This window comes from Pogonomyrmex barbatus, unplaced genomic scaffold, assembly GCF_055798465.1.
Source record: "Pogonomyrmex barbatus isolate J1 unplaced genomic scaffold, ASM5579846v1 scaffold3, whole genome shotgun sequence".
NCBI lineage: Eukaryota > Metazoa > Arthropoda > Insecta > Hymenoptera > Formicidae > Pogonomyrmex > Pogonomyrmex barbatus.
The window spans coordinates 10,371,211-10,395,121 of record NW_028297127.1 but is presented as its reverse complement, the minus strand read 5'-3'; the positions used below and the strand labels follow the sequence as shown (position 1 = coordinate 10,395,121).

The 23,911-nt window shown below is 35.0% G+C and overlaps 4 protein-coding genes and 1 long non-coding RNA gene across 13 annotated transcripts in view; 2 read left to right on the top strand and 3 right to left on the bottom strand.

Moving 5' to 3' along the window:
* Positions 1–5,028, top strand: part of Cbl (E3 ubiquitin-protein ligase CBL) — a 34,147-nt gene extending 29,119 nt beyond the window's left edge. For 2 of the 3 annotated variants that reach the window (XM_011642388.3, XM_011642389.3), the window contains exons 6-8: positions 798–1,071; positions 1,296–1,949; positions 2,263–5,028. In XM_011642388.3, the coding sequence (XP_011640690.1) occupies positions 798–1,071; positions 1,296–1,945 (924 nt within the window). In that variant the 3' untranslated portion in view covers positions 1,946–1,949; positions 2,263–5,028. The remainder of the gene's footprint in view (positions 1–797; positions 1,072–1,295; positions 1,950–2,262) is intronic. The other variant, XM_011642390.3, reaches the window with a different exon arrangement.
* On the bottom strand, positions 883–2,430 carry LOC105429425 (uncharacterized). Its single transcript, XR_968095.2, has 2 exons — positions 2,296–2,430; positions 883–2,180 (listed from the first exon to the last, which is right to left on the bottom strand). It is a non-coding gene; the product is annotated as an uncharacterized LOC105429425 (long non-coding RNA).
* Pex6 (peroxisomal biogenesis factor 6) lies at positions 883–9,559 on the bottom strand. Of its 2 annotated transcripts, XM_089079835.1 has the most exons (7): positions 9,420–9,559; positions 7,908–8,459; positions 7,303–7,785; positions 6,859–7,085; positions 6,384–6,789; positions 6,007–6,306; positions 883–5,902 (listed from the first exon to the last, which is right to left on the bottom strand). In XM_089079835.1, exons 2-7 carry the CDS (start codon positions 8,365–8,367, stop codon positions 5,289–5,291), a joined length of 2,490 nt encoding a protein of 829 aa, XP_088935961.1. In that variant the 5' UTR covers positions 8,368–8,459; positions 9,420–9,559; the 3' UTR covers positions 883–5,288. The 2 variants fall into 2 exon arrangements, with proteins under 2 accessions (XP_088935961.1, XP_088935962.1); XM_089079836.1 differs by lacking the exon at positions 9,420–9,559 and having other exon boundaries at positions 7,904–8,045.
* On the top strand, positions 9,056–17,394 carry LOC105429548 (uncharacterized). 6 transcript variants are annotated; one of them, XM_089079832.1, is made up of 15 exons: positions 9,056–9,269; positions 10,399–10,582; positions 10,711–10,915; positions 10,981–11,177; positions 11,281–11,515; positions 11,601–11,754; positions 11,833–12,064; positions 12,193–12,952; positions 13,171–14,012; positions 14,104–14,279; positions 14,483–14,899; positions 15,012–15,187; positions 15,317–15,564; positions 15,637–15,900; positions 16,000–17,394. In XM_089079832.1, the coding sequence occupies exons 2-15, from the start codon at positions 10,443–10,445 to the stop codon at positions 16,172–16,174; spliced, it is 4,221 nt and encodes a 1,406-aa protein (XP_088935958.1). In that variant the 5' UTR covers positions 9,056–9,269; positions 10,399–10,442; the 3' UTR covers positions 16,175–17,394. The 6 variants fall into 6 exon arrangements, with proteins under 6 accessions (XP_088935958.1, XP_088935956.1, XP_088935959.1 ...); XM_089079830.1 differs by lacking the exon at positions 9,056–9,269 and adding an exon at positions 9,389–9,530; XM_089079833.1 differs by lacking the exon at positions 9,056–9,269 and adding an exon at positions 9,666–9,807.
* A 3,656-nt stretch (positions 17,395–21,050) lies between these two features.
* On the bottom strand, positions 21,051–23,395 carry Rab2 (RAS oncogene family member Rab2). The gene is made up of 4 exons (XM_011642380.3): positions 23,213–23,395; positions 22,373–22,512; positions 21,709–22,065; positions 21,051–21,420 (listed from the first exon to the last, which is right to left on the bottom strand). Exons 1-4 carry the CDS (start codon positions 23,256–23,258, stop codon positions 21,319–21,321), a joined length of 645 nt encoding a protein of 214 aa, XP_011640682.1. The 5' UTR covers positions 23,259–23,395; the 3' UTR covers positions 21,051–21,318.
* Between the last annotated feature and the right edge of the window lie 516 nt (positions 23,396–23,911).

Genomic DNA, 23,911 nt, shown 5'->3' with positions numbered 1-23,911 from the left:
ACGGTTCATCGCTTTATTTGCTTCGAGGAAACCTTCAGGAAGATTTAACCATTGGAAGTCCATCTCGTGGAGAATAATTACATATTCTTCTATTGGAAGTAAAATAGGTGGTATAATTATCATTTCTCGTGGAATCTTCATATGATCATAATTATCATGCTTGTTCTTTCATAATTTTCTATAGAATGTATCTATAATTTATATCTGTTATTTATAAATGAAATATCTAATCAAATGTTGCTGGGAGAGTTAAAGTTTCATATGATGTTGTACTGTAAGATGTATAACTTTTTAAGATCAGTAGAGATATAAAATATCAAAAGAGATTTAAAAACCATTTAGTGCGTATAGACATAATTCATTCAGCAACCTGACTTTCAATCACTTAAGATTTTTGTAAAAATCTTTTCTTTCCTCTTTATCCTCGTTGCAGAAATCGATTCTATGTGCGATATATAAGCTGCTTTACGATAGATAAGATAAAGCACATAATTTTAAAATTGTTTAAATTGTTAATGGAATGATCTAATGATCTAATGATCTAAATTCCATTGGATATATATATATATATATATATATATATATATATATAAATTTGATTCAGAAGTATCTGTATGATTACGCACATTGTTAAAGTTGCTACTATCACATAACAATCTTAGATCGTTCCATTTACAATGGAAATAATCACGATTGTCAAGTTACATGATTCAGCCTTTGTATAAACGTAAGTACTTTCTCAGTCATATAACGAAATTCAATGTTAACCGGGTTTTTTCTTACTGTTAATGTTTTAGGACATAATGGAACTCTGCAACGGTAACTGCGGTCTCATGTGCGATGACTCGGACGAGGAAGATGATTCTAGTCCCACGAATTCACCGGTACCGCCACGGAGGATCGTTCCAAGTCCGCCGTTGCCACCTAGGAGACCCTCACCGTCGCCCACACCGAACAATCATCTTAGAAACGGACGTCACTTGACGGTACCGAAAGAAAATGCTCCACCTCCACCGTCAGCAGTCACAGTGATACTGAATTACACCGACAACACTCAGCAGAATAACAAAGGTACCGAAAACCTTTTCTAAAATTAAGCATTTAATTATTATTTATCTAAAGTCATATTATTGTGATAATTTCATCTTTTTGCTAAGCAAAAGTAACTTTTACCAAATAATTCAATTTATGATGATTCAGGAGAAATATTAAAATCTTTTAGAAAGTGATAATATAAACTATTACAAAAATCGCGAATACCGATTCTAATATTCGGAAGGTAAAAATATTCACAGTGCTTGCAGTTAATACGGAGGCGAGATACGATATGTTGCATCGTGCGTCCTCACCGTCGTCGGTGCCGCCGATACCACCTGTGCCAGCGGTAGTGAGGGCTCACCCACGGCGGTCTCATGGAAATCACACGGGGGGTACGTCGCAACGACAACCGCAACCACCGCCGACGTTGCCGGAGAAAGCGTGTCGTGTCAGCGCGACTAGCTCAACGACGAGTCAAACCGGAGGTCCAAGTAATAACGTACCCCCCGTACCGCCACCTTTGTCAGCGCCACGACCGCCGAAGGCTACCAAGGAGAGTGGCACCCGTCAAGATCACCATTACGAGAATACGATCGTAATCTGCGGCACGAGCCAACACGTCGTGAAGAACATCAACCTGGAGGCGAACCGCGCACGTCTCACGGCACTGATGAGGACGAAAGATGATCCGGGTGGCGGTGGTTACGGCGGCGGCGGCGGTGGCGGTGGTGGACCGGTGACCAAGTCAGAATCGGCGGCATACGAGAACGTTAACGTTGAGCACATCACGAGGCTGACGGCGCTCGGTTTCGCGCAGGATGCTGTGATCAGGGCGCTCGGCATCACCAGAAACGATCTCGAGATGGCATGTGATATATTGCACGAGTTTGCCACGAAATCTTCTTGACCAGGTACAAATCAATGGCATCACTCGCAACGAATTTCTTGGCGAATGCGAAGCGCTATGAACGACATATGTTCAAGTTGTGAGGAGTGAATCTCAAAAATACCTTCCTTTCGGATTCTCAAATACTTTATAATTCAGATATACGCTGAATAGAAATTTTCTCTCTCGAAGAGAATGCAGTCCGAATAAATTAATTTATGGTCGGTGTCGTCTCTTGCGCTTCGTGTATCGAAATCTAAAATATCAAATTGCGCTTATCATTATACGATCGAAAATGTTTATGATTTAAAAAAGACATATGATTGATCTGATCGCAGGGCCGAACACTGAGGTCTCATGACCGACCTTACCTGCCAGACGGTACTTTTGACAGGGAACACGCGCAAACTCCTGCAAGTCCCACCTCTGATGCGTTCGCAGATACATCGCGTGTCTTCGCCGAGCGTCTCCTTACGTTAGTGCGATATCGCCGGTGTTCCATTTTACGTCTGAAAACAAGTGAATGAGACACGCTCGCGAGCGGATAGTGAGTGTTATCAACGGGAGAATCGAGAAGAAATTTCGAGCCTTCGAATCATCTTTGAGAAAATGTCCATCGAGCGTGTCATCGTCATCGTACTTGTTTCTCCGATTCTTCCTTGTCGCCGGACAACTTCGGACGATACATCTTCAACGAGGTTACCCGGACGTTCCCGACGTTTTTCCACGACACGAAAAGATTATTTGCACTACATAATTTTGCGCGCACGCGGCGCGCAAACGGCAGATTGTAAATAAGGGCGACGACCGACCAAAGACAACTTGCGGCTGCCGAAGTATCCCTTCCTGAACCATAACGTAACACGAGCAGAACTCTGCGTCTCCCGTACTTTTCTCTATAGTATCTTCATTGAGCGTAGCTATTACTTCGTTCCTTCTCGATATACTTAAGGTTCAAGATTACTTGTATATTTGCGCAAAAAGAACTCGTTTGTACGTATGTACGTATGTACGTCTGGAAGCGTTCCTCGAAAGTCTTCGGTCGTTCGTTTTCCATTATACATTTTGTATTATACAGCGTATCTCACGACACACAACAAACGCGCGATCCGACATCGCGTTGTTCCGGGATCGAAACTGTTTAGAAATTACACATTCAATCGAAGGCAATACAATGTTCTATCCATTTAATTGACGTAACGAGCATCCGTTTATCCTACATAGAGCATCGATTCGCTAGAAACTTCGCTATATATAAATGTATAATGATAGTACTGACCGAAAGTACGTTAGATGAAAAATACCTGGCATCTAATTTTGTAACCTCTAATCTATACGTTCCTTCATCAAATTAGATTAGTTATATATATGTATATCGTTATTTAATGTATATTATGTATGTCCTTCACACATGTTAGCGCTACGTGATTACGCGTATGCATACCTCGGAGAGAATGAAAGCGACGACAAAATAACGATTCAGGTTTATAAAATTGTTAATCCACACTCGTGATTTCTGATCCTACTTGAGAGATTACATTGAGGCACGAATAGCCTTTTAGAAAATAATGCGCACAAGATTTGGCACCTCTAGATTCGAATCTGCGCGGAGCTTTTCATTTCTCGACTCGCACACATGCGAGAAACATGCGTTTACGCAAATTTACCATTTGTGATATCGATTTATGTTCGCATATGAGCACGTGGTTTTTCATCGCGCCGTATCAATGTAAAGAAGAAAAAGAATCGGAATCGAGTTCCGAACGCGAAGAAGATGTGGCGAATATCAAAAGTTCATAGTTCTGACAACTTTGCGGCGAAGATGCGATCGGGGAAATCTATGAAATTGTAAAATCATGTACGAATAATACGAAAACGCTAGAACGGAGTACGTTAGTGTTCAAGCAATGATAACAAGATGCACTTGACAATGACGAGCGGAAATTTACAATTGCGCTGAATCGAGTATATCGAGACACACTAAGCGCGTATCGCTTTACATTAATTTAACGCCTTGCGATAAATGCTCAAACGTAATGCATAATCGCTTTGTCCTGCGAGAGGACAGGTCTGGATAGCGAGCGATAAGATACTGAGTGATAGTGGAATTCGGCTGCGTGGCTTTATCGGCTTGCATGAGCAATCATTCGTGACGACAAAGGGGCCGCTTGCGAATCAATTCTGAAACGATGATGCAACGTGCACGCGTGCTTGTTTCCGCGTCGCGTTTGCATGACGAAAAGTTATAATTACTACCTCGCGATTATACCAAAAGTATATACGATGTGATCGTCCGGTGTACAAAGAACGAAGAATGTTGTGTCGCTCGTCGAACGTGTTTAATGATCTTTCTAACGCGTTTCGCACGCATGCACACACAGACAAGGCGAACCATCGTGTAGTATAATTAATATATATATATATATATATATATATATATATATATATACATATATATATATATATATATATATATATAGATACATATTTAGATACGATAATATTCATGCTCCCTGTTAAATTTCTCTTTTCTCGCGAATCACAGAGACGCGCCGTTAGGAAAAGCGGATACGATTTATCTGGCAAATTCGAATTGGCAACCGTAGCGTTTTGCGAGAATCACTAGTACTGAAATTTATCGTGCGATTACCGTTGACATAAGAATCGACGCATCTGATAATTTTATTCGCTTCCTATTGTGCACCTAATCGCAATACCATCGCCATTCCTAATAGGATTTCCAGCCTTTATCTTTGGGCTCGACATTCGCATGGATGCATTCGGTGAATTTAGGTGTCCTATTTTTCTACATTGTATATTCTGGTCGTTGTATACCGTATAACATACCGAGAACACGTGTGAAAAGCGTACGAGGTAAGCCGATGCCTCGAAAGCGGAGCGAAAGTTTTGATACTTTTGCGCTTCTCAACGGCTGAGGATGATGATTCGATGCAAGTACGCGATGCAGGTACTTGCAAGACATTAATTGACGACACGGAATCGAAGATAACGAACGTAGATTTGACTCCTTCTTCATTTTAATTATTCGCTGTAAAAATTGTTTTACATACTCCTCGAAATAAAATAACATGTCGTTTATAATATTGCGCGTTGTTTCATTGCGAGATTGTACCTTTTCACAGATAAATTGACAGATATTATTTAATACGCTCTAATGTTCGCGATGTTCGCGAAGAATTGAACATTTTGGCATATGATAAAATACGTTGTAAAAACATACGTTGCAAAATCTAGCATTGCGAACAATCGACTTGGTTACTCATTATTCAAAATATTGGGGAAATTTTGAGAGAAATTAAATGTATATTTTGTACTATAGGTTATTTAGAAGATGGTTTCAAAATTATAACGATGATAACTCTACCCGCATTCTGTTATATCTTTCTATCTCTTCATCGGTAACTGAAGGTACTAAGTCGCGAATAGCATCTGAAAAATGATGCAATTCGACGATAACATTATCCTTAATTACACCTTCATCCTCAATAGAGTAATCTTTGTTAGTCTTCTTAATTTCCTGCTTTGCAAGCATCTCGCGTACAGCATTGAGCCAAGCATTGGAAGAGACCGAGTACAAATCTGCGCCGGTGACATTGTCGGGCAATTGATCCACGATCTGTTCCAGTTCTCGTCCGCTTTCTTGAAACTCGAATTTACGTGTCTGCGCTTCCAAAACGCTGAGTTTAGATGCACGGTCGGAGTGAATACCGACATAGAGCATTTTGTCGAATCTTCCAGGTCGGAGCAGCGCAGGATCTATGAGATCGGGTCTATTCGTGGCTCCTATGATGAAGATACTGCTGGATTCTTCAAGGCCATCCATCTCAGCGAGTAATTGGGAAACTACGCGATCCATTACGCCGCCGCTGTCTCCACTTCTACCTCGATTAGGCGCCAACGAATCTAACTCGTCAAAGAAAATGATGCAAGGAGCCGCGGAACGCGCACGCTCAAAAACTGCGGAAGAAACGAGAAAAGTTTATTATTTTGCAAATTGAATTCATAATTTTTTATACATTTTTATCACAATTTTTTATGTTTCTTTTAATTAAATTACGTACTTTCTCTGACGTTTTTCTCACTCTGACCGACGTACATATTTAACACTTCCGGACCTTTAATCGATAAAAAGTGTATCCGATATTCCGTCGCCACTGCTTTAGCGAGAAGAGTTTTCCCGGTACCAGGTGGGCCATATAATAATAATCCGGATTGTCCAAATCCGAAGGCGTTCAACAGAGGCAATTGAATTCTACGAATAATTTCATGTTTTAATTCCGCCAAACCACCTATGTCCTTCCAATGAACTTCTGGTACACGCGGAGCACCTGTACTGTCTGAATATATAGACTGCATATACTCTGAAAATATATGTCTGTTACTAGATATTTTTAAGATTTTTTTTGATATTACTGAAATCGATATATGATAATCATACCATAAGCTCGATCAAAATCTTCTTGTTCCAGAATAAATGTACATTTCTGATCGCGCGGCATTGATTTACATCGAAATTTAATTGCATGCAACAATAACGCTAACAGATCCGCAAATTTAAAATCCGAGCAAAGACCAGCTATTTCTTCTAGGTTCGCAGTAGTCGTTAGATTCCTGTTGGACAAAAACCAAGATATCAATTTCACTCGTTCACTTTGATTTAAATGCTTTATGTGAATCGTCTCGATAAATATCCTTTGCAGTTCCGCAGGAATGTCAGTCTCATCCGACGCAGCTACAATAATCAGAGGAAATTTCCGAGATTTATCGTACAACGTAGTGATCTCCGTCGAAAAAGCGGATATAACTCTTTCGTCCTTTTGGCCTTCAACAGTCTTACCGAACACCTGCAAAAAACGTCATCTAGATGTAATTCACGATCGTTAAGGTGTAATCCAGTACTCTCTTCAACGCACTTGAATATTATTTAGATATAATATACATGGTACGCATTGTTGAGCATTCTGCAACATCATGCGGAGTTTGGCTTCGGTCTGCGCGGATGTTAAAGTCTGCACCTCCACGAAATCAATACCGAGGAAGTTCAAACCTATTCTTTTGGACGCAGCTCGAACTAATTTATGTTTACCACAACCCCGTGATCCTTTCACAAGAAATACCGGTCTTATGTTCAATTGTACATCTGCAAAGTCGACATAAGAAATAAGAAATAGGTCTGTTCTTTTTAGCTGAACTAATTGCAGTTTTTCCTGTAAGAAAGAAAGATAAATTGAACTAGTACAACCAGTTCAGCCAAAAAGAACAGACCTAATGTATCTATAGCGATTATGAATCATTCAAACATTATTAATCGATATTATCATTAATTTCCGTAAATGTGCACAAAAACTATCGTTTACCCTTTTTTAGAAACGGCATGATGCAAGATTCTAAATATTCCAGAGATTCCATCAGAGCCGATGGATATCTACGATTCAGCAATTCTTGTGCCACGTCGTTCCATCGTAAGATGCCATTAGGAAGCGAGCAAACGCGTTCTCGAGGAATGTAATCGTGGACCTGTGTTTCCTGAATGAGTGTTGACTCTCCACGTACAACGTAACAGCTGTTAACGTTGCTGCTATGCCCATTACGATTCACTCTGAGAGCTCTAACTGTAAAATATATTGCAGAGATCCCTGGAGAAGCAGATGAGTAAAACCGATCTTGACCGTATTCTCTCGCATCGATTCTGAACACGTCATTCACGTGTAAAAATCTGGGATATAGAAAATAATTTTGCAACATGACATCCAGCGTTTCGGTCGCGCAATTCTGCGGATTAGCGATTAAGGATATTCTTGCCTCGGCGGCAAACTCGATTGCATCGTCTTCTGATGGTACTAAAAATAAATCGCAGTTTATTGGTCACGCGAAAAAAAATCATATTGAATATTAAAAGACGTGAATGATTTAGAGTTTAAATTTCAAGTACCAATATACCTGGTAGACTATAAATACCTACATATGAAACACGAACCGTCCAATTGTTCACAACGAAAAATTTTTTGTAAATTATGCTCCGTCGTTTCAGAGATCAGGATAACATTCTCATTAATCTCCGGTACGGATATAATCATTAATTTATATCTCATCATTAATGCCATCGAACATATGTTGAACCAAGGAGAACTCGATGGTTTTCTTGAGAGTTGCATGTTCGCTATTGCACAGGAATCATAATCGACGTATTCGTTTCGTGTTATCTCTAAATCGGCCAACATACGTTTTAAAACTGTATTCGGTAATGTGACCCAACTGAGATTTTGTTTGAGCAATCTTTGAAATCTACGATGCAGATATTCCAGAAAAATATAGCTCAACACATAATGTGAATTTCGTCGCATCGACGTACTCGTGATGTCCCTTATCATTCTTTTGTAAAATAGTAATGTGGTAAATATTTTCTGACGTGTTTTACACATAGCTTATATATAATAATGCTTTATATCGTTTGTATATATTTAACTACTATATTTAATATCGCCTCGTTAATCCTTTAATGAACACGTCAAACCTGGAATTAAAAAAAGAATAGAATTAAAAAATTATTATGCAGCGATGCAGATGTCTTTTTGTTTTTTAATAATTATAAAAACTATAAATTGTTGTTCCATATCCAGATTACGTTGATGTTAAATCAAAATGCATAACAATATGCAATTTAATGTTTGTTTAAAAAAATGTTTCATAAAAAATTTCTTAAAAATTTCTTTATCTTAATTATTTTGCATTATTAAAACTGTGTTAAGTTTATCAAATAAAAATTAATGAATCATTGTTATAAAAAGTGTAAGTTTTGTTAAAATTTTCAATTTTTTAATCCATCAAAAATAATCTTGTATGCTTTTGAAAGGAGCAATCTTTAGTGATTTGAATTTTAAAACATTTCGAACGCAGGGCGAGATATCGTTCGATAAAACGTTGCCTCACAAGTGCGCGATTCGAATTATGACTACATACAGTCACAGAGTTTTTTCCAACCTATGATCATTGATATAAATATGTATATATACATTTTGTAAACAGTGCATATTTAGCTGAAGAAAATTACGTTGCGCAAGCGTGGATTGTAAAGATCTTTTTTTTCACCCCTTCCCCCATTGGCATATTACAAATCATTCAAGATGGCGATCTTTCAAAAACCCATCCTCCGAATCCGCCATGTAACGATCGGAACGGCATTGGAGGTTACGTTTAAACGTGTCGATCAGTTATTGATAAGCGAGACAGAGAAAGTGTGAGAAAGAAAGAGAGAGAATCGAAAGTGGAGATCGAATCCGATTAATCGAAACGGCAAAAAGATAAAGGATCTACGACGAGACAGGTGCGACGAATACGGGACAATGTGATCGCGGTGATCCTTCGTGATCTTTCGCGCGTTGTAGTGCGGGCGCAGCCGGGATCTCGGCGCGGAAATCTCGACGGCTTCGTCCCGCCGCCGCGCGCGCGTTCCGGTTGAGAATCACTGACGTACCCAATTCAGTCCCGATCTTTAACCGAGTTATTATAGGAACAGTAGCGCGCAGGAGGCCCGTTCTCGGAGGATCATCATGCGAGGGTCCGTCTGCAGGCAGCTGTGCTATCGGTAAATCTCTCGCGCGTGAGAATTTCCGAGCTCGGCGATGCTCGAGCGTGAGTCGTGGGTCGTCGGTCGCGGCTAACTGCACGCGGCTGACTTCGCGCTGTTGCGAGGGGCGCACGTCGTAGGTCGTACGTCGATGATCGGAGCTCGATCCGCGGATCGAGATTCCGCCACTTGCCGGCGCGACGCGAAGCGACGCGACGCGGGGTGACGCGACGCGTGGTGCGCTAGGGGTGAAGCGCGCGGCGAGACGGGCCGATGAGACATCGAGACATCGAGAGTGTGTACCCATTGTAACCGAGGACAGTTAAAACCGTTGGTAGCGGCCCCCCTTCATCTCCCCCTCCCCTCCTCTCCCGGCTCCCTTTCCGCATTTAAGCCGTTAAAGCGCGAACCTAACCTAATCCGCCCGATAGCGTCCTTATTGGAGTTTTCGTGGCAGGGTTTCCGTTCGAATTTAAAGGTCCGGCCACGGATCGCGGGGACTGTTATGCCAAGCTGCGGTAAGCGAGGGTGTACACGCGTTCTTCGGCTCTGAGCCTGCGGGTATATCCCCGCGCCATCGACGTCGTCCTCAAACGTTGTGTTATGTCCGCGACGTCGACGAGTGTCAAACTCCGCCACGCGACTTTCGGGATCGGTGCCCCGGTAATTCCATCGAGGAAGTAACAATCGCCTGAGTTCTCTCCAATCCTCCCTCCTTACACTCATCTACTTCTCTCATCACGCGACCCCGGTGTTCCATTGACAGTCGTAAAGTAAAGGATGTTTATATTTTTATACGTGTATAACCGTATGATCGATTGGGACGCTGCTGAATATTCTCTGGTACTGTTTTCGTTAATTGTGGACCTTCTTGTTATTTTATCAGTGTATAAGGAAGTCTCTGAGCGATAAAGAGCAACAAAGTCAGAAATGGATCCCGCGACAGTGATAGCCCTTTGTAAAGAGAATATCCAGCCGTTACGGTACGGAAGAAATGCCATGCAATTGGGAACTGCGTTGAGGGCACAGGAGGACGCGGATGCACAACAGTTATTACTACAGGAAAAGCAGTGAGTATCCTGAAAACCATTATTCCATATACTCATGTATAGCTGTAATTTTATCTAAGTTAACATGATATACAGTCGAGAAATATATTTTGTAAAATTAGTGGAAACTATTTTTTATTTTTATCCAGAATGTATGAGGATGCGATTAAGACTTATGAAGGAGAAGACCCTTTAGAGAATTGGTACGAATATATTCTTTGGGTAGAACAAAGTTACCCGAAAAATGGACATGAATCTCATATCGGGAAACTCTTGCAACAATGTTTATCAATATTTGAGAAAGATGTAAAATATCATCAAGATCGCAGATATATACGTTTGTGGATTAATTATGTGAGTAATACTTTGGACAAACTCAATTTGCATGACTATATGTATTAATAGAACTTGGTTTTTAGATAAGTATGCAAAAGAATCCTTTGGAATTGTATCAGTTGTTGCATAACAGTGGTATTGGAACTAGGGTGGCAGATATATACAGGGCCTGGGCTTTCGAGTTGGAACAAATTGAGGATGACAAACGCGCGGATGAAGTTTACTTAATGGGACTGTCTGTTCATGCAGAGCCATACGAGGAATTGAGTCATGCTCATCAGTATGCATTGCTGTTTTTTTACTATATTAAAATATTATTTTATAATATTTTTTATATGAAAGTGTATATAATAAAACTTACACAATGTCATCTCTTTTCATAGAAATTTTCAATTTGCTGTCGCGCGCAAAACACTTGGACGTATTGAGGAAAGAAATGATGCTTCTTTGTATGAACAACGTCAAGCTTTCAGTTCATTGAGAGCGATAAGGGCTGGTAAAAGAGTCGGCAATATACGGACAGGCCATCGCGTACGTGATTATTATCCTGGGACTATACCCCAAATCTCAACTTCCATGCAGAATACAAAGTCCAATTCTAAAATACAAATATATCAAGTAAGATACACATGCAAATAATAATTGTGCAATATAATACATTGTATTTTAAAATTAAATTGTAATAAAATATTCCATGATTTAGGATGACATGCCTGGAGAAATGAAAAGTTCAAGCATATTAGATCATGTGCCTATAGAAGATGTACATAAAGAAAACACTATCAAACCTGGACCATGGAATAGTGGAAGCAAGAGAGGGCCATTAATAGCTCCTACTATAAAGGCGGGCTTTAAGAGTAAGAAAGATAATAATCGAATTAAAACAATAATTTATTACAGGAAAATAATGAAGAGTTTTCTTTATTTTTTTTCAGTTCATGAAGATCAGAATGATGATATTAATATGGAAAAAATTAAATTATTCCCAAATCATGTACCTTTTTTTGACGGTAGCAAATGTCATGAAGGCTTAAGAGTACCAGTATATGTAGCAGATCCAATAGATCCAAATATTGTACAAAAACCACATTATCCCAAAGAACTAGTTTATGCCGATAACGTTGACCGCAGTATGGAAGAAATTAGAGCACAGCTTTATTTGGAAAGGTATACTATGTAAAGAATAATAAAATTTTATACATATATATGTATATATATATATATATATATATATATATATTGTAACAAATATATTATTTTAATATAATATCAATTATTGCACATATGTATTTCAGAAGAGCACAATTCTTGGAAAATAAACATGAAATGTCGATGGTTTGTTTACGTGAAACCGATGGAGAATCTCAATCTCAACTTAATAATTACGAGAGTATGTATCATTTACAAGAAATAGAAGAGCAGAAACTTAATCAGCAGAGAGAGGCTGAGATCAGTAGGCAAAGACTCCAAGTTGAGCAACAAGAACTACAGAGGCAGCAGTATGAAGTTGAGAATCAGGTATTAGAAACTCAACGACAAGAGGCGGAGCAAAGAGAATTGGAAAGATTAGAGAGTGAGAGAATCGAAGCCGAAAGACTTGAAGCACAGCGAATGGAAGCAGAATTGAATACGCAGCGGAAGTTACAGTCATCAAACTTTATGCATCAGCATCACACTTCGTCTTTGGTCGTTAATCCCGAGGAACATTTGCTCGGACAAAGCCTTACTGTAAACACGAAGGAAGCTATTTCGGTTGTGCAGGGTTTGTGGCAATCTCCTGACACGACTGTTAATGCTTCGCGCTTTCGTAGTCTCCCTGTCACATCTAGAATAGTAGACTCGAGAAATAAGTTATCATTTGATATACACATGGACAGCTCTATGACACAACATGCGATATCCAGTAACAAGCATCATCAAGGATACAACATGCAAGTTTATAACGATCAAGAAAATCATCAAAGTTATACACAGCATCATAATTATTCTGGTCAGGATCAACACGTTACATATGGGAATCCCAATTTGCAGAACAGTTATCATTATCAAATACAGGTATAAGAAGCATTTACATAAATGTTTTTTCATATATTTTGCTTTTATATTAAATATATTTTTATATTTATATTTGCTTATATTTGCTTTTTATACGTAGGCTCATGAAAATTTAAAGTGATAAAAGTAATAAAAGTAAAATGTTTTAGTTTAGTAGTTGTTTAGTAGTGTTGTATATTATAGTAAGAAGATCTAGTAAGTAATATTTTTTGTTACAGCAACATCATGATCATCCAGTGCAGCAATCACATCCTCGGCAGCATCATCCCCAACATCAACACCATCATCAGCAAATGATTCCACCACATCAGCAAATGCATGCCATGCATCATCAATCTCTTTCTCATCCACAGCATTTACAATCGCCTCACAGCCAAATGCAGCATCATCAGCCGAACATTCATCACCAATCACCGCACAATCATCATCATCAGCCTCCGCACAATCATCATCAGTCACCACACAATCATCATCATCAGTCACCGCACAATCATCATCAGTCTCCGCATGGTCAACATATTTTGCATTCGCAGCAACCACAACATGTACATCAGCATATGCAACATATGCAGCATTCTGTTTATGGTAATATGTTACCCAATGACATCGGATATCAACAGTATCCAGCATCGATGGAAGCTTCTATGCTGCAGCAGAATATAGAACCACAGAAACAATTACACTTTTCGCCATACTCCGATCCTGATATTGAAACGAGCAAACCATACAGAATGCCACCCGAATTACCCTACATTAAATCGCCTGGGATGAATCGTAAAGATATCAAATATCTCAAAAGCGCGGAAGATAAAGAGAATGCTATCGTTGTGGATTATAACGGTCCGTTAGAAGAGAATATGATACCCAAATCGAACGAGAATAATCTTTATATTGATGAAAGTTTGGGTATAACTCCTCTGACAACTGCTAACGAGACATGTTTTACGGAAGCATTTAATGCACCGTTAACAAGTTCTACTCCAATGACTAATCATTTCAAATCATCATACAGAGTAAAAGACGAATCGCAGTTTTCAACTCAGAATACTGTGCCTCAAACGTATGTGTTAATATATTTTTGATTTTTCGAAAATATAAATGAAATATGTATGAATATGTATGAAATTCATTTAATTTTTATTTATGAACAGAGTTATAGAAGTACCTAATCCCGAAGGTGATGATAAATTAAGCGTGATATTGGAAACTACCCGGGAATATGTATCAAGCAGTTCAGGTAGTAGCAATTACACCAAAACAACTGGATTGACTTTTGCATTAACGAGGGAAGACATGATTCCGTTTAAAGAACAACCTGTGGATACGAGTATGTATAATAGTTTTTTGTTAATAATAAGTGTAACATATTATGTAATATGTAACATATTATTATTTCTCATAATTATGATTATGAGTATCAAAGATACAGTTTCCAAAATTCATCTACTTAAATTATTATTAAGTAATTAAATATCGTGTTGTAAATCTTTTATTTTATTGAAATTTTTTAACTTTTATTTATGTATAAAGTTGTAGAAGAGGAATCAAATGAATCTTTGCTATCCGTGAATCAACATTATGAACAGCAGTGTGCGCAAATCCCAGCTGTGCATGCTCAAAGTCCGCGTACGGTTCAACGACATGTTGATCAAATAACATCCGAAATAAAGAATAATTGTGATCTAAGAAAGTCTATGAATTTAAAACTTAATGAGGAAGACAATGCAGAAAAGATTGATACTATGGAATGTGAAGAGCATGAACCTATGGAACAAGTAGAAGAAGAATGTTTTGAGCTCCCATCGAGAGATATAAATCCATTCGATAAGATCTTAATAGCTGGCCTATTGAAAAAAATAAAGTTTCCGCAATCGCATCATGCAGATGGTTATAAGAGAATAGATACCAATTTAAATAAGCTTGTGCCTTCTACCATGATTACGCTCGGTCAGTATTCAAGTTACACGGATTAAGATTTATGCTATATTGTTAAATACATCTATAAGTTTTTTTTCTCCTAATTTATATGTAACTTATATATACATTTATGATTGTGCAGACACCGAAGCGTATGATTTGGAAAAGTGCCTTGGAAAAGGAATGTATGGAACAGTTTTTAAAGCAATTAATTTGCAAACAGGCGAGACCGTTGCCCTTAAAACGCAAAGACCTGCTTGGGTTTGGGAATATTATATCGTACGGGAAATAAAATCGCGTCTTACAAATCCACATATGGTATGGTACTATATGATAGTTTAACATATTTCTATCTTGATTTATTTTCGAAATTTTCTTATTTATTAGTAAATTAAGTTTCTTCTTCCCGTAATATTTTGTAATATTTCTTTAATATTTCTTTTTCAGCTACGTGGCTTTATGGATGTGACAATGGCATATGTAGCTAACAATGGAAGCGTACTAGTTTCAGAATATTCTAAGTTTGGGACGTTATTAGCAGTGACAAATCAGATAAAGATTGCCACCGGCAAGCCTCTGATGGAGACCTTAGCTATTTTCTTCACAATCGAGATGCTTCAAATCGTGGAGTACTTACACAAATGCCAAATAATACACGGGGACATAAAGCCAGATAATTTTTTATTAATGCGACAGTTAGTATTATTATTTTTTAGATATCACGCTTTGGATTGTTATATTTTTATTCATTTTATGATTATCAACAGACCTACGCAAGATGTAAGACCAACTATACAGCTGATAGATTTTGGATGTAGCATAGACATGAAACTATTGCCAGAAAATACAACGTTTACACAAGTTATAAAAACAGAAGATTTTACTTGTATCGAAATGCAAACTGGGAGACCATGGACATATCAGACTGATTTATATTGTCTAGCAGCGACCAGTCATTGTTTACTATTTGGCAATTATATGAGAGTGTCTAACGTGAGCGGTCGTTGGTTTATTGCTTCAAAATTACCAAGGTATAAAAATAATAAATATATTATACATATCATGATTCAGAAGAATTGTATTTGTCATGTAAAAAAATTTGAATGTTATGCATTCTTTTTGCGTTATAGGTATGCCAAGAAAGCTGCTTGGGAACAATTTTTCACAGAGCTGTTAAATATCGAATCATGTGAGAAAATGCCAGATTTGGCAAAATTAAGAAACATGATGGAAGAGACGCTAGCGCAAATGCCAGAGGTGCAAGCGAAATTTCGGACTTTTGTCAACATCCTCAACAAACGATAACGCTTACTATATCTGATGACATCTCTCAACGTGTACACATATTTAGCAAAGAACCAACGTGTAATAAGATACATTAATGTTATTGTGCTATTTATTATAAAAAAGTTAAAACTACAGTGAGATAAATATATGTATCAACACAGTTATATAACACACAAGAATGCACTTTACGGCCTGCTTCGTGGAGGCTTTAACGATATTCGTTGCTTGCACATAATCAACATTATTAGGACCACTGCAACGAGTCTAACCCCTCCAAAATTGTTTCAGAAATTTAGAAGATATGCGAAGATTTATACGAGAGATTTTGAAAATGTATCTTGTTATCTATCACAAACATGTATGCGCTCGCAAGTTATGAAGGAATACTTGTATAATATGATTAACAAATGATGAAAAACAAAGTCTTAAAAAATTTGACTGTAAAAATGAATAGTACAATATGTGTGTGATAGTACGAATCCAGTTTGCAAGACGACATGCAGAAGTGCATGTATACCGAGTACCTTGAGTACCTTGTATAGATAATTAATGTATATGTGTAACATTGTATATTTAAAATAGATTTTGACTTAAAGCTATTCGATTATATTGTCAACGGGTTCGTCTTGCTTTCCAATATTCCCCGAAATATGTACTATATCAATGATATTAAACGATTGTTTCAGACATTCTTCCCAAATACATTATTAGAGCAAAACAGTGAGATTCTATTACAAAACAGCGACATATGACAATTATTTTAGACAGTTTTAATTTGGATATGTGCAGGCTTATTTCCGAGTGTCCACTAAACAGGCCTTTTATGTAGCCTTTAAGTTAAGACTTTCTAAATATATTGCGTATGTGCATATGATAAAATATTGGCAGAAATTTCAAAATTTTGCGTTTTGATTTTAGATTTTATATAAAGATGCACAAGAACTTTTGGTTGTCCTTGAAACGTGAATATTAATATAAATTTATATATACATACTTCAAGACACAAATGTTTAAATGAATTATAATTGACAACCTATCGTTCTTGTTTAAGAATTTATGAAAATATGCCTTATCTTACTTTAAAGGTGTAACGTAAAAAAAAAAAAGATAATGTTCAGATAAGAGCGCGTACAAAGCTTTAAAATTAAAAACAGTTGAGACATTGTAAAATACATTTATTAAAATACATTTATTAAAATCAATTCTAATAAATTATCGATCTATCGATAATACCAAAATATGTATTATGTTTTAATTTACCTTTGATTGCTGCATGTAAAATTGCGCATTACTAATTTATCTGAAGACATTTCTTGAAAAATTTTATGATTATTATACCTTTTTGTATGGATTTATCAAATATTATATATAAAATATTACGGCAAAAAATTTTCAATATTCACACACACCACACGCGCGTGCGCACACACACACACATATGTCATTTTATAAGTTTTACAAGTTACCATTAATATAATGTTCTTTTTAATAAAAATTTAACGTTAATTTCAAACAAACAATAGTTGGATAGAATAAAAATTTAATTATATATGTATATTTATCTATATGATCAGGACAATCTATATGATTAGGATAAAAATTTTTAAAAATTTATAAAATTATTATTTACATGTTTTATATATTTTTTTCGACATTGTCCGGTGTAAAATAGTTTAGAGATTTATAATCTTTCTGTGGAATAATCAAAATAATCTGAATAATAGCATTCCACGAAGTTTGCTGAATACATAAGAAACGATCAAGATTCACATTAAGTAACAGTAAAACAGTAGTTAGATAGAATACAAATTTGATGAATATAAAAATATTGAACCATCTTGATAAGAAAGGTTCAATATTTTTGTATTCATCAAATTTGTATTCTAACTATTGTTAGATTCATAATAAAGAAAAAAAGACGAATGCCCGCTATGTTCATAATAAATTAAAAAGATGCTTTTGTAATCTAAATTTACTCACACACTTTATTTAGAGCGTAGCAAATATAAAAAAGCACAGCATCGATTCGCCTTTTCGCTTTCTCATATTTTGCACACTTCCTTTTCTTCTACCCAAATCTGTCTAAATATAATAAACTCTATTTTAATCATTATAGATTTAAAAATATAGTTAAAAAATATTTTTTTTCAATTTCCCGTTTTTAAAATTAAAAAAAATTGCGAGCATATAATAGTTATGATAGATGTTTAATAATGGAAATACGAACTGGATCATTGATAAAATTTACTAACCATCTCTAAATTTGTTTCGTGCTCTGCACTTCATAAGCAGAAGATTTAAGAACCCTCAAAGTTTCTTGATTAACACTCGAGCACAATCGAGTATTGATAGCTAAAATCAACACATGCTGGTAAAGATAATATTAATTATTATAATTTACTTGGGTTTGTAATTCACAAATAAATTGATTTTTGATTTCCAGAAATCTAATACAAAAATTTCATTCAATGTCATCGTGAATTACAAATTAAATATTTAGCAATTAAATTTGTAATACAGAACATTAAATATAAAAAAATAGACCATATAATTCAAGTACACCTAAAATAAATATATTGAAAATATCCAAATCAATGTTTTCCTAAAAACTCTTCTTTATGAAAATTTCAATAAAAAATATAAAATATTATAATTTAAAATAATGAAAGTTTAATAATTTAAATTATATAATAACAATCATTAAACTGCTAAATCATTTAACACTGCTGATTGTGACAAAATTAAACATTATGTAATAAAATGCAAAATTAAACACTATGTAATAAAATAAATCATTCAATCTTTTATTTGAATTATAACTTTAAAAATCCGTATAATTAATCGATCTTTATATCTACATTATTAATATATATAACTCTGATTACTTCCTTTTTTTAATGTAGCAAAGAAAGAAAAAAAGTAACTTAATATTTTATTTAAAATCAATTTAAATTAATCAATTAAAATTAATTTCAATATTGAAATAACATGATGTATTACTGAGTAATAGATATAAATAATTTTTGCTAGTTCTTAGATGAAAACATTACGCATTAAAAAATATTTATATACACTGCTGACTGTGACAAAATTAAACATTATGTAATAAAATGCAAAATTAAACACTATGTAATAAAATAAAATAAATCATTCAATTTTTTATTTGAATTATAACTTATCTTTTATGATGTAATTGCGGTGATGTAGTTTTATCCGTTCCTGAAAAAACGCAACTCAAATTGTGTTACATGATGTATCTTAGGATCAAGGACAATAAGTAATGTGCACATATATATTTTCCAATTGAAAAGTATGCCCAAAGTATACATACAAAATACATCATATGCCGTCAATCTAACTTTGATCATGTATAGAATAATCGCTGGATTATATTAAATCAAATGTATCGAATATAATTTTCTGAAGCCAATGTACATCATTTAATTATTACAATACAAGCGCAAACGAGATATACAATGTTGACACATTCTTTGGTATAACAATTAGATATAAGCTCGTAATTTAAGATATATATATATATATATATATATATATATATATATATATATATATATAAATATAACATTTGATTACAATAAGATTGCTCAGAGAAGCCAATTTGTACTAATTAGATGTATGATACGCTTATAGATGCGTTTCTTCATAATTTCATCGAAGTATTAATATTAATATATAATCTGTTTTCCTTGTCAGTTGAAGAATCTTTTAATAAATATAATAACGTGCACTACTAAAGTCTATCCTTAATTCATCATGTATTTAAATATCTTTTGTGTGTCTCATATCATGTATCTTTGTAGATTCTGAAATATTAAAAATTGACTTGAATTGAATTTTGCAAAATCAAGACAGGAATATGTATTGAAATGGAATTATTTACGGATTTTGATAAAATAGAGGTAAAATTATCACTGCCATATTTATATTGATATCTTTATCTATGGTCTAAAACTTAAGTGTATATCTCTTTTTCGTGCTATATATTAGATATTAAAATTTTTAATTACTGTAAATAATATAAAAATGTATATTTTGATTTATTGTAGCGCTAACAATGTCTTCATTCTCAAAAAGATGCCATAAATAATGATATCAATAATTAATATATGCGATTTTTTATAACTATTATATAGAATATAAATCTGATTAAATATAGGCCTTTTGATGGCATTGATTAATATATGTTTTATATAATCACCTTATACATCAATACATACATACATATACACACATATATATATATATATATATATATATATATATAATGTTGTTTCAAGTAATTAGGTATAAATTATGTCAAATTATTTAACTGATACATCAGCGTTTATGAGTTACTACCAATAAAATAGAATTTTGATCGTTAGTGCACATTACATTACAGTACACAATACATATTAAACAAATATAAAACATTAAATAGAAGTGCCTGTCCTCTCCCGCTTTATCACTCCCGATTTAATATATTACTTAATACAATTATTTCACGTCGTGCTGCATAAAGTGGGAGACAAACCTGCTAGACTTTACAGCATATAATTAAAGTATATATTAAATTATATTATGTATACTTAAACAAAAATAAAGATTTCTAAATAAAAATTAATGGAATCTCACAGCTATCCGTTTTAAAATAATATTTAAAATAATATTTCGCGTTATATATGGAAGATAAAACTATTACGTGATGTGCAAGAACGAAAATGATTATATATATATATATATATATATATATATATATATATATATATATATGTATATATATAATGATTATATAAATAATGATTGTATATTGACTTGGAAAATATGTCTATGCTTGATTTAGAATTAAATTCACCCCGGAAATATATTAAAAAATGATGTAACTTCATTCATATCCTTATGAGAATTTGTAAATAAAGACTTTATTAATGCTTCATGATTTTAATGATGTATAACATTTTCGTCTTACAATAATCCTATTTATTACGTGTATAAGATTATTTTAACTAATAAATACACCAATTGTCACTTGTTACCTCATAATGCGGCATGCGCAAAATTAAGTTGTACAAAATAAGTGTGTTCAGATTAAAATGAAGAGCAGGAATAAGGTCAATTCAGATCGGAGAAGGATGAAGCGGTGGACAGATAAGCCCCAGCCCCTAGCAGCACCCACCACCCTGCGCACTACCTTGTCCACCAATTCCTGCTAAACCTCCAGGACTTGTTGGCGAATGTTGTGGTCCAATCTTAATACCGTTGGCCTATGCAATTCAATTATCATTATTGATTTTAGAACATTCTTATTATAAAGAGTAATAAAGTAAGTATAAAATTAACTTTTTTGTACTCAATCTATAAGAAACAAACTACTTCTCTTTATAATTAAAAATTTATTGCAAATTTGAATAAAATTTTGAATAAAATTTTGGAAGAAAAAAATTATTTCAGAATTTAATCAAAATTTATCTCTTGATTTGAATTATTTTGAATTATATATTTTGAATTATTGTATATAGAGTACAGAATAATTGAAAGAATCAGGATCATACCTCGTTATTAATGTCAAAAACTCCCTCCTGTATTTTTTCGTATATTTCCTTTGCCGTATTGATGAATGCTTCTTCTACATTGGCTGCAGTCTTGGCGCTAGTCTCCATAAAGACAAGACCATGTTCACGTGCAAAAGCTTCGCCTTCTTCTCTCCTTACTTCTCTTCGACTATCCAGATCACTTTTGTTGCCAATTAACATGATAACCATATTGGAATTTGAATGTTGCCTTGCATCTTCCAGCCATGTTGTAAGATGATTAAAAGTTTCCCTACGTGTAATATCATATACCAGTAGAGCTCCAGCTGCTCCGCGATAATATGACCTTGTTATAGAACGGAATGCCTCTTGACCTGCCTATAAAACATAGATCAGGAAAATAATTAATTTAGTTCATCTGGCTAAATTGAGAGCAAAAGCTGCATAAAATTGGTATAATTTTATTTGTACAAAAATATTAAAATAAATACAATAAAATTTTCTAGAAATAATAATTAAAAATACCTTAGATAAGAATTTAAAGTTATTTTAAAACATTAATCTAAATATTAATTATTATATATAATTATAATAAATAATATATTTTTCATTGAGGATCACAATCTCAATAAAGTTAATAATATTATTTATATAATACAAAATAACAAAATAATTAAATAATTACAGTATCCCATATCTGCAGTTTAATTTGCTTGCTATCAATGGTGATCATACGAGCACCAAACTCGACTCCTATTGTCAAGTCATGGACTGGTTGAAATCTCTTATCCGTAAACTGAAGAAGAAGACAGGACTTTCCGACTCCTATTTAAAAATAATATATTTATATATCTTATATATATTTATATATTATATATAATCTGATTGTAATAAAAATAGCTTTATTATATATTCAATTAAATGTAAAAACTTTTCCTCTCATTATCTTATTTTAATATTTACTTCTTGAACTTATATGCAATATTGTGTGCTTACATAATTTCTTAACTTTACGCCCACCGTTTAACATAATGATCACCGTTTGTGACAACGTATTTTCATTACGAAAATAAAATTCAAGCAAAATTCGGATATATAATAACACAGCATACAAAGTCTTGGTCCAATAATAATTCTATTATAAAAGACGCAACGTAGCTATTTATAGCTGGCTAACGTGAAAATCGACAGGAAAATTTATCAAATCAGTCAAGATATGAAACTCGATCGGCGTGTAACAGCAACAAATCAGAGTAGCGACGCGAGACAAGACGAGAGCTACTCAAGAGCTACCTGGATCGAACGTATGCGCGATGTGTAAAGGGAACAAATATGCGTCAAGGGAATTTTTTTGTCGGTGAGCATTTCCGCGGTGCGGATTTATTCTCGCATTTACAAATCAATGCGCGACATCATCGCGCATCACGATGATAAAAACAATGGGTCCTGTCACGAACGACGTAGAAGGCGCACGGGGCGAAGCGTCTCACAGCAGTACCCCGTATGCACGTCACGGTGTATTTACCTGTGTCCCCGATAATGATATACTTGAACAGGTACGCGTACGACATTTCGGCGACACGCGAGGCTTGACGGAGCGCGCGGACAGTTTTTCCTCAGCTTCGAAACACACCAGGAAACAGAACTCCCTTTCCCTTCCCGTGACTGTCGCTTATCTCTTCTGCTCCAGCATGACGTCACGACGGGCGCTTCGGCAGGCCTCGGATCGTTTCGCGGCGCCTTCGACTTTCCGATAACGCCGTCACCGTCGCCGCGACACGTGTGCGCGATGTCGAGCGCCGATTGGTCGCCCAGAGCGCGACCGAAGTTATGAGTGATATGGGCTCGCTTGAGATTCAAAAGAAAAGAAGGACATCATTATAACATCGAGGTTTTTCGTCTCTGATTTTTGATTTTTTACCCAATGTATAGATGAAATACTGATTGCGTTCAGTAGAAAAAGTAGCTTCGCAACTGTTGTAAGATTTTTAATATAAATTTGGTTCTTTACTGGATTTAATTGTATAAACCAATTATATTAAAAAAATTTACAACAGTTGTAAAACTTTTTCGCTGAATGCAAACACTATTAAAGACTAACGATCTTATGAGAATTCATGTGGTCGCAGAATTGTTAAAATTTTGAACAATTAATTCATAATGTAACATTAATTTATTATTTTATTATTATCTCGATTCTTTAGCAAATATATATATATATATA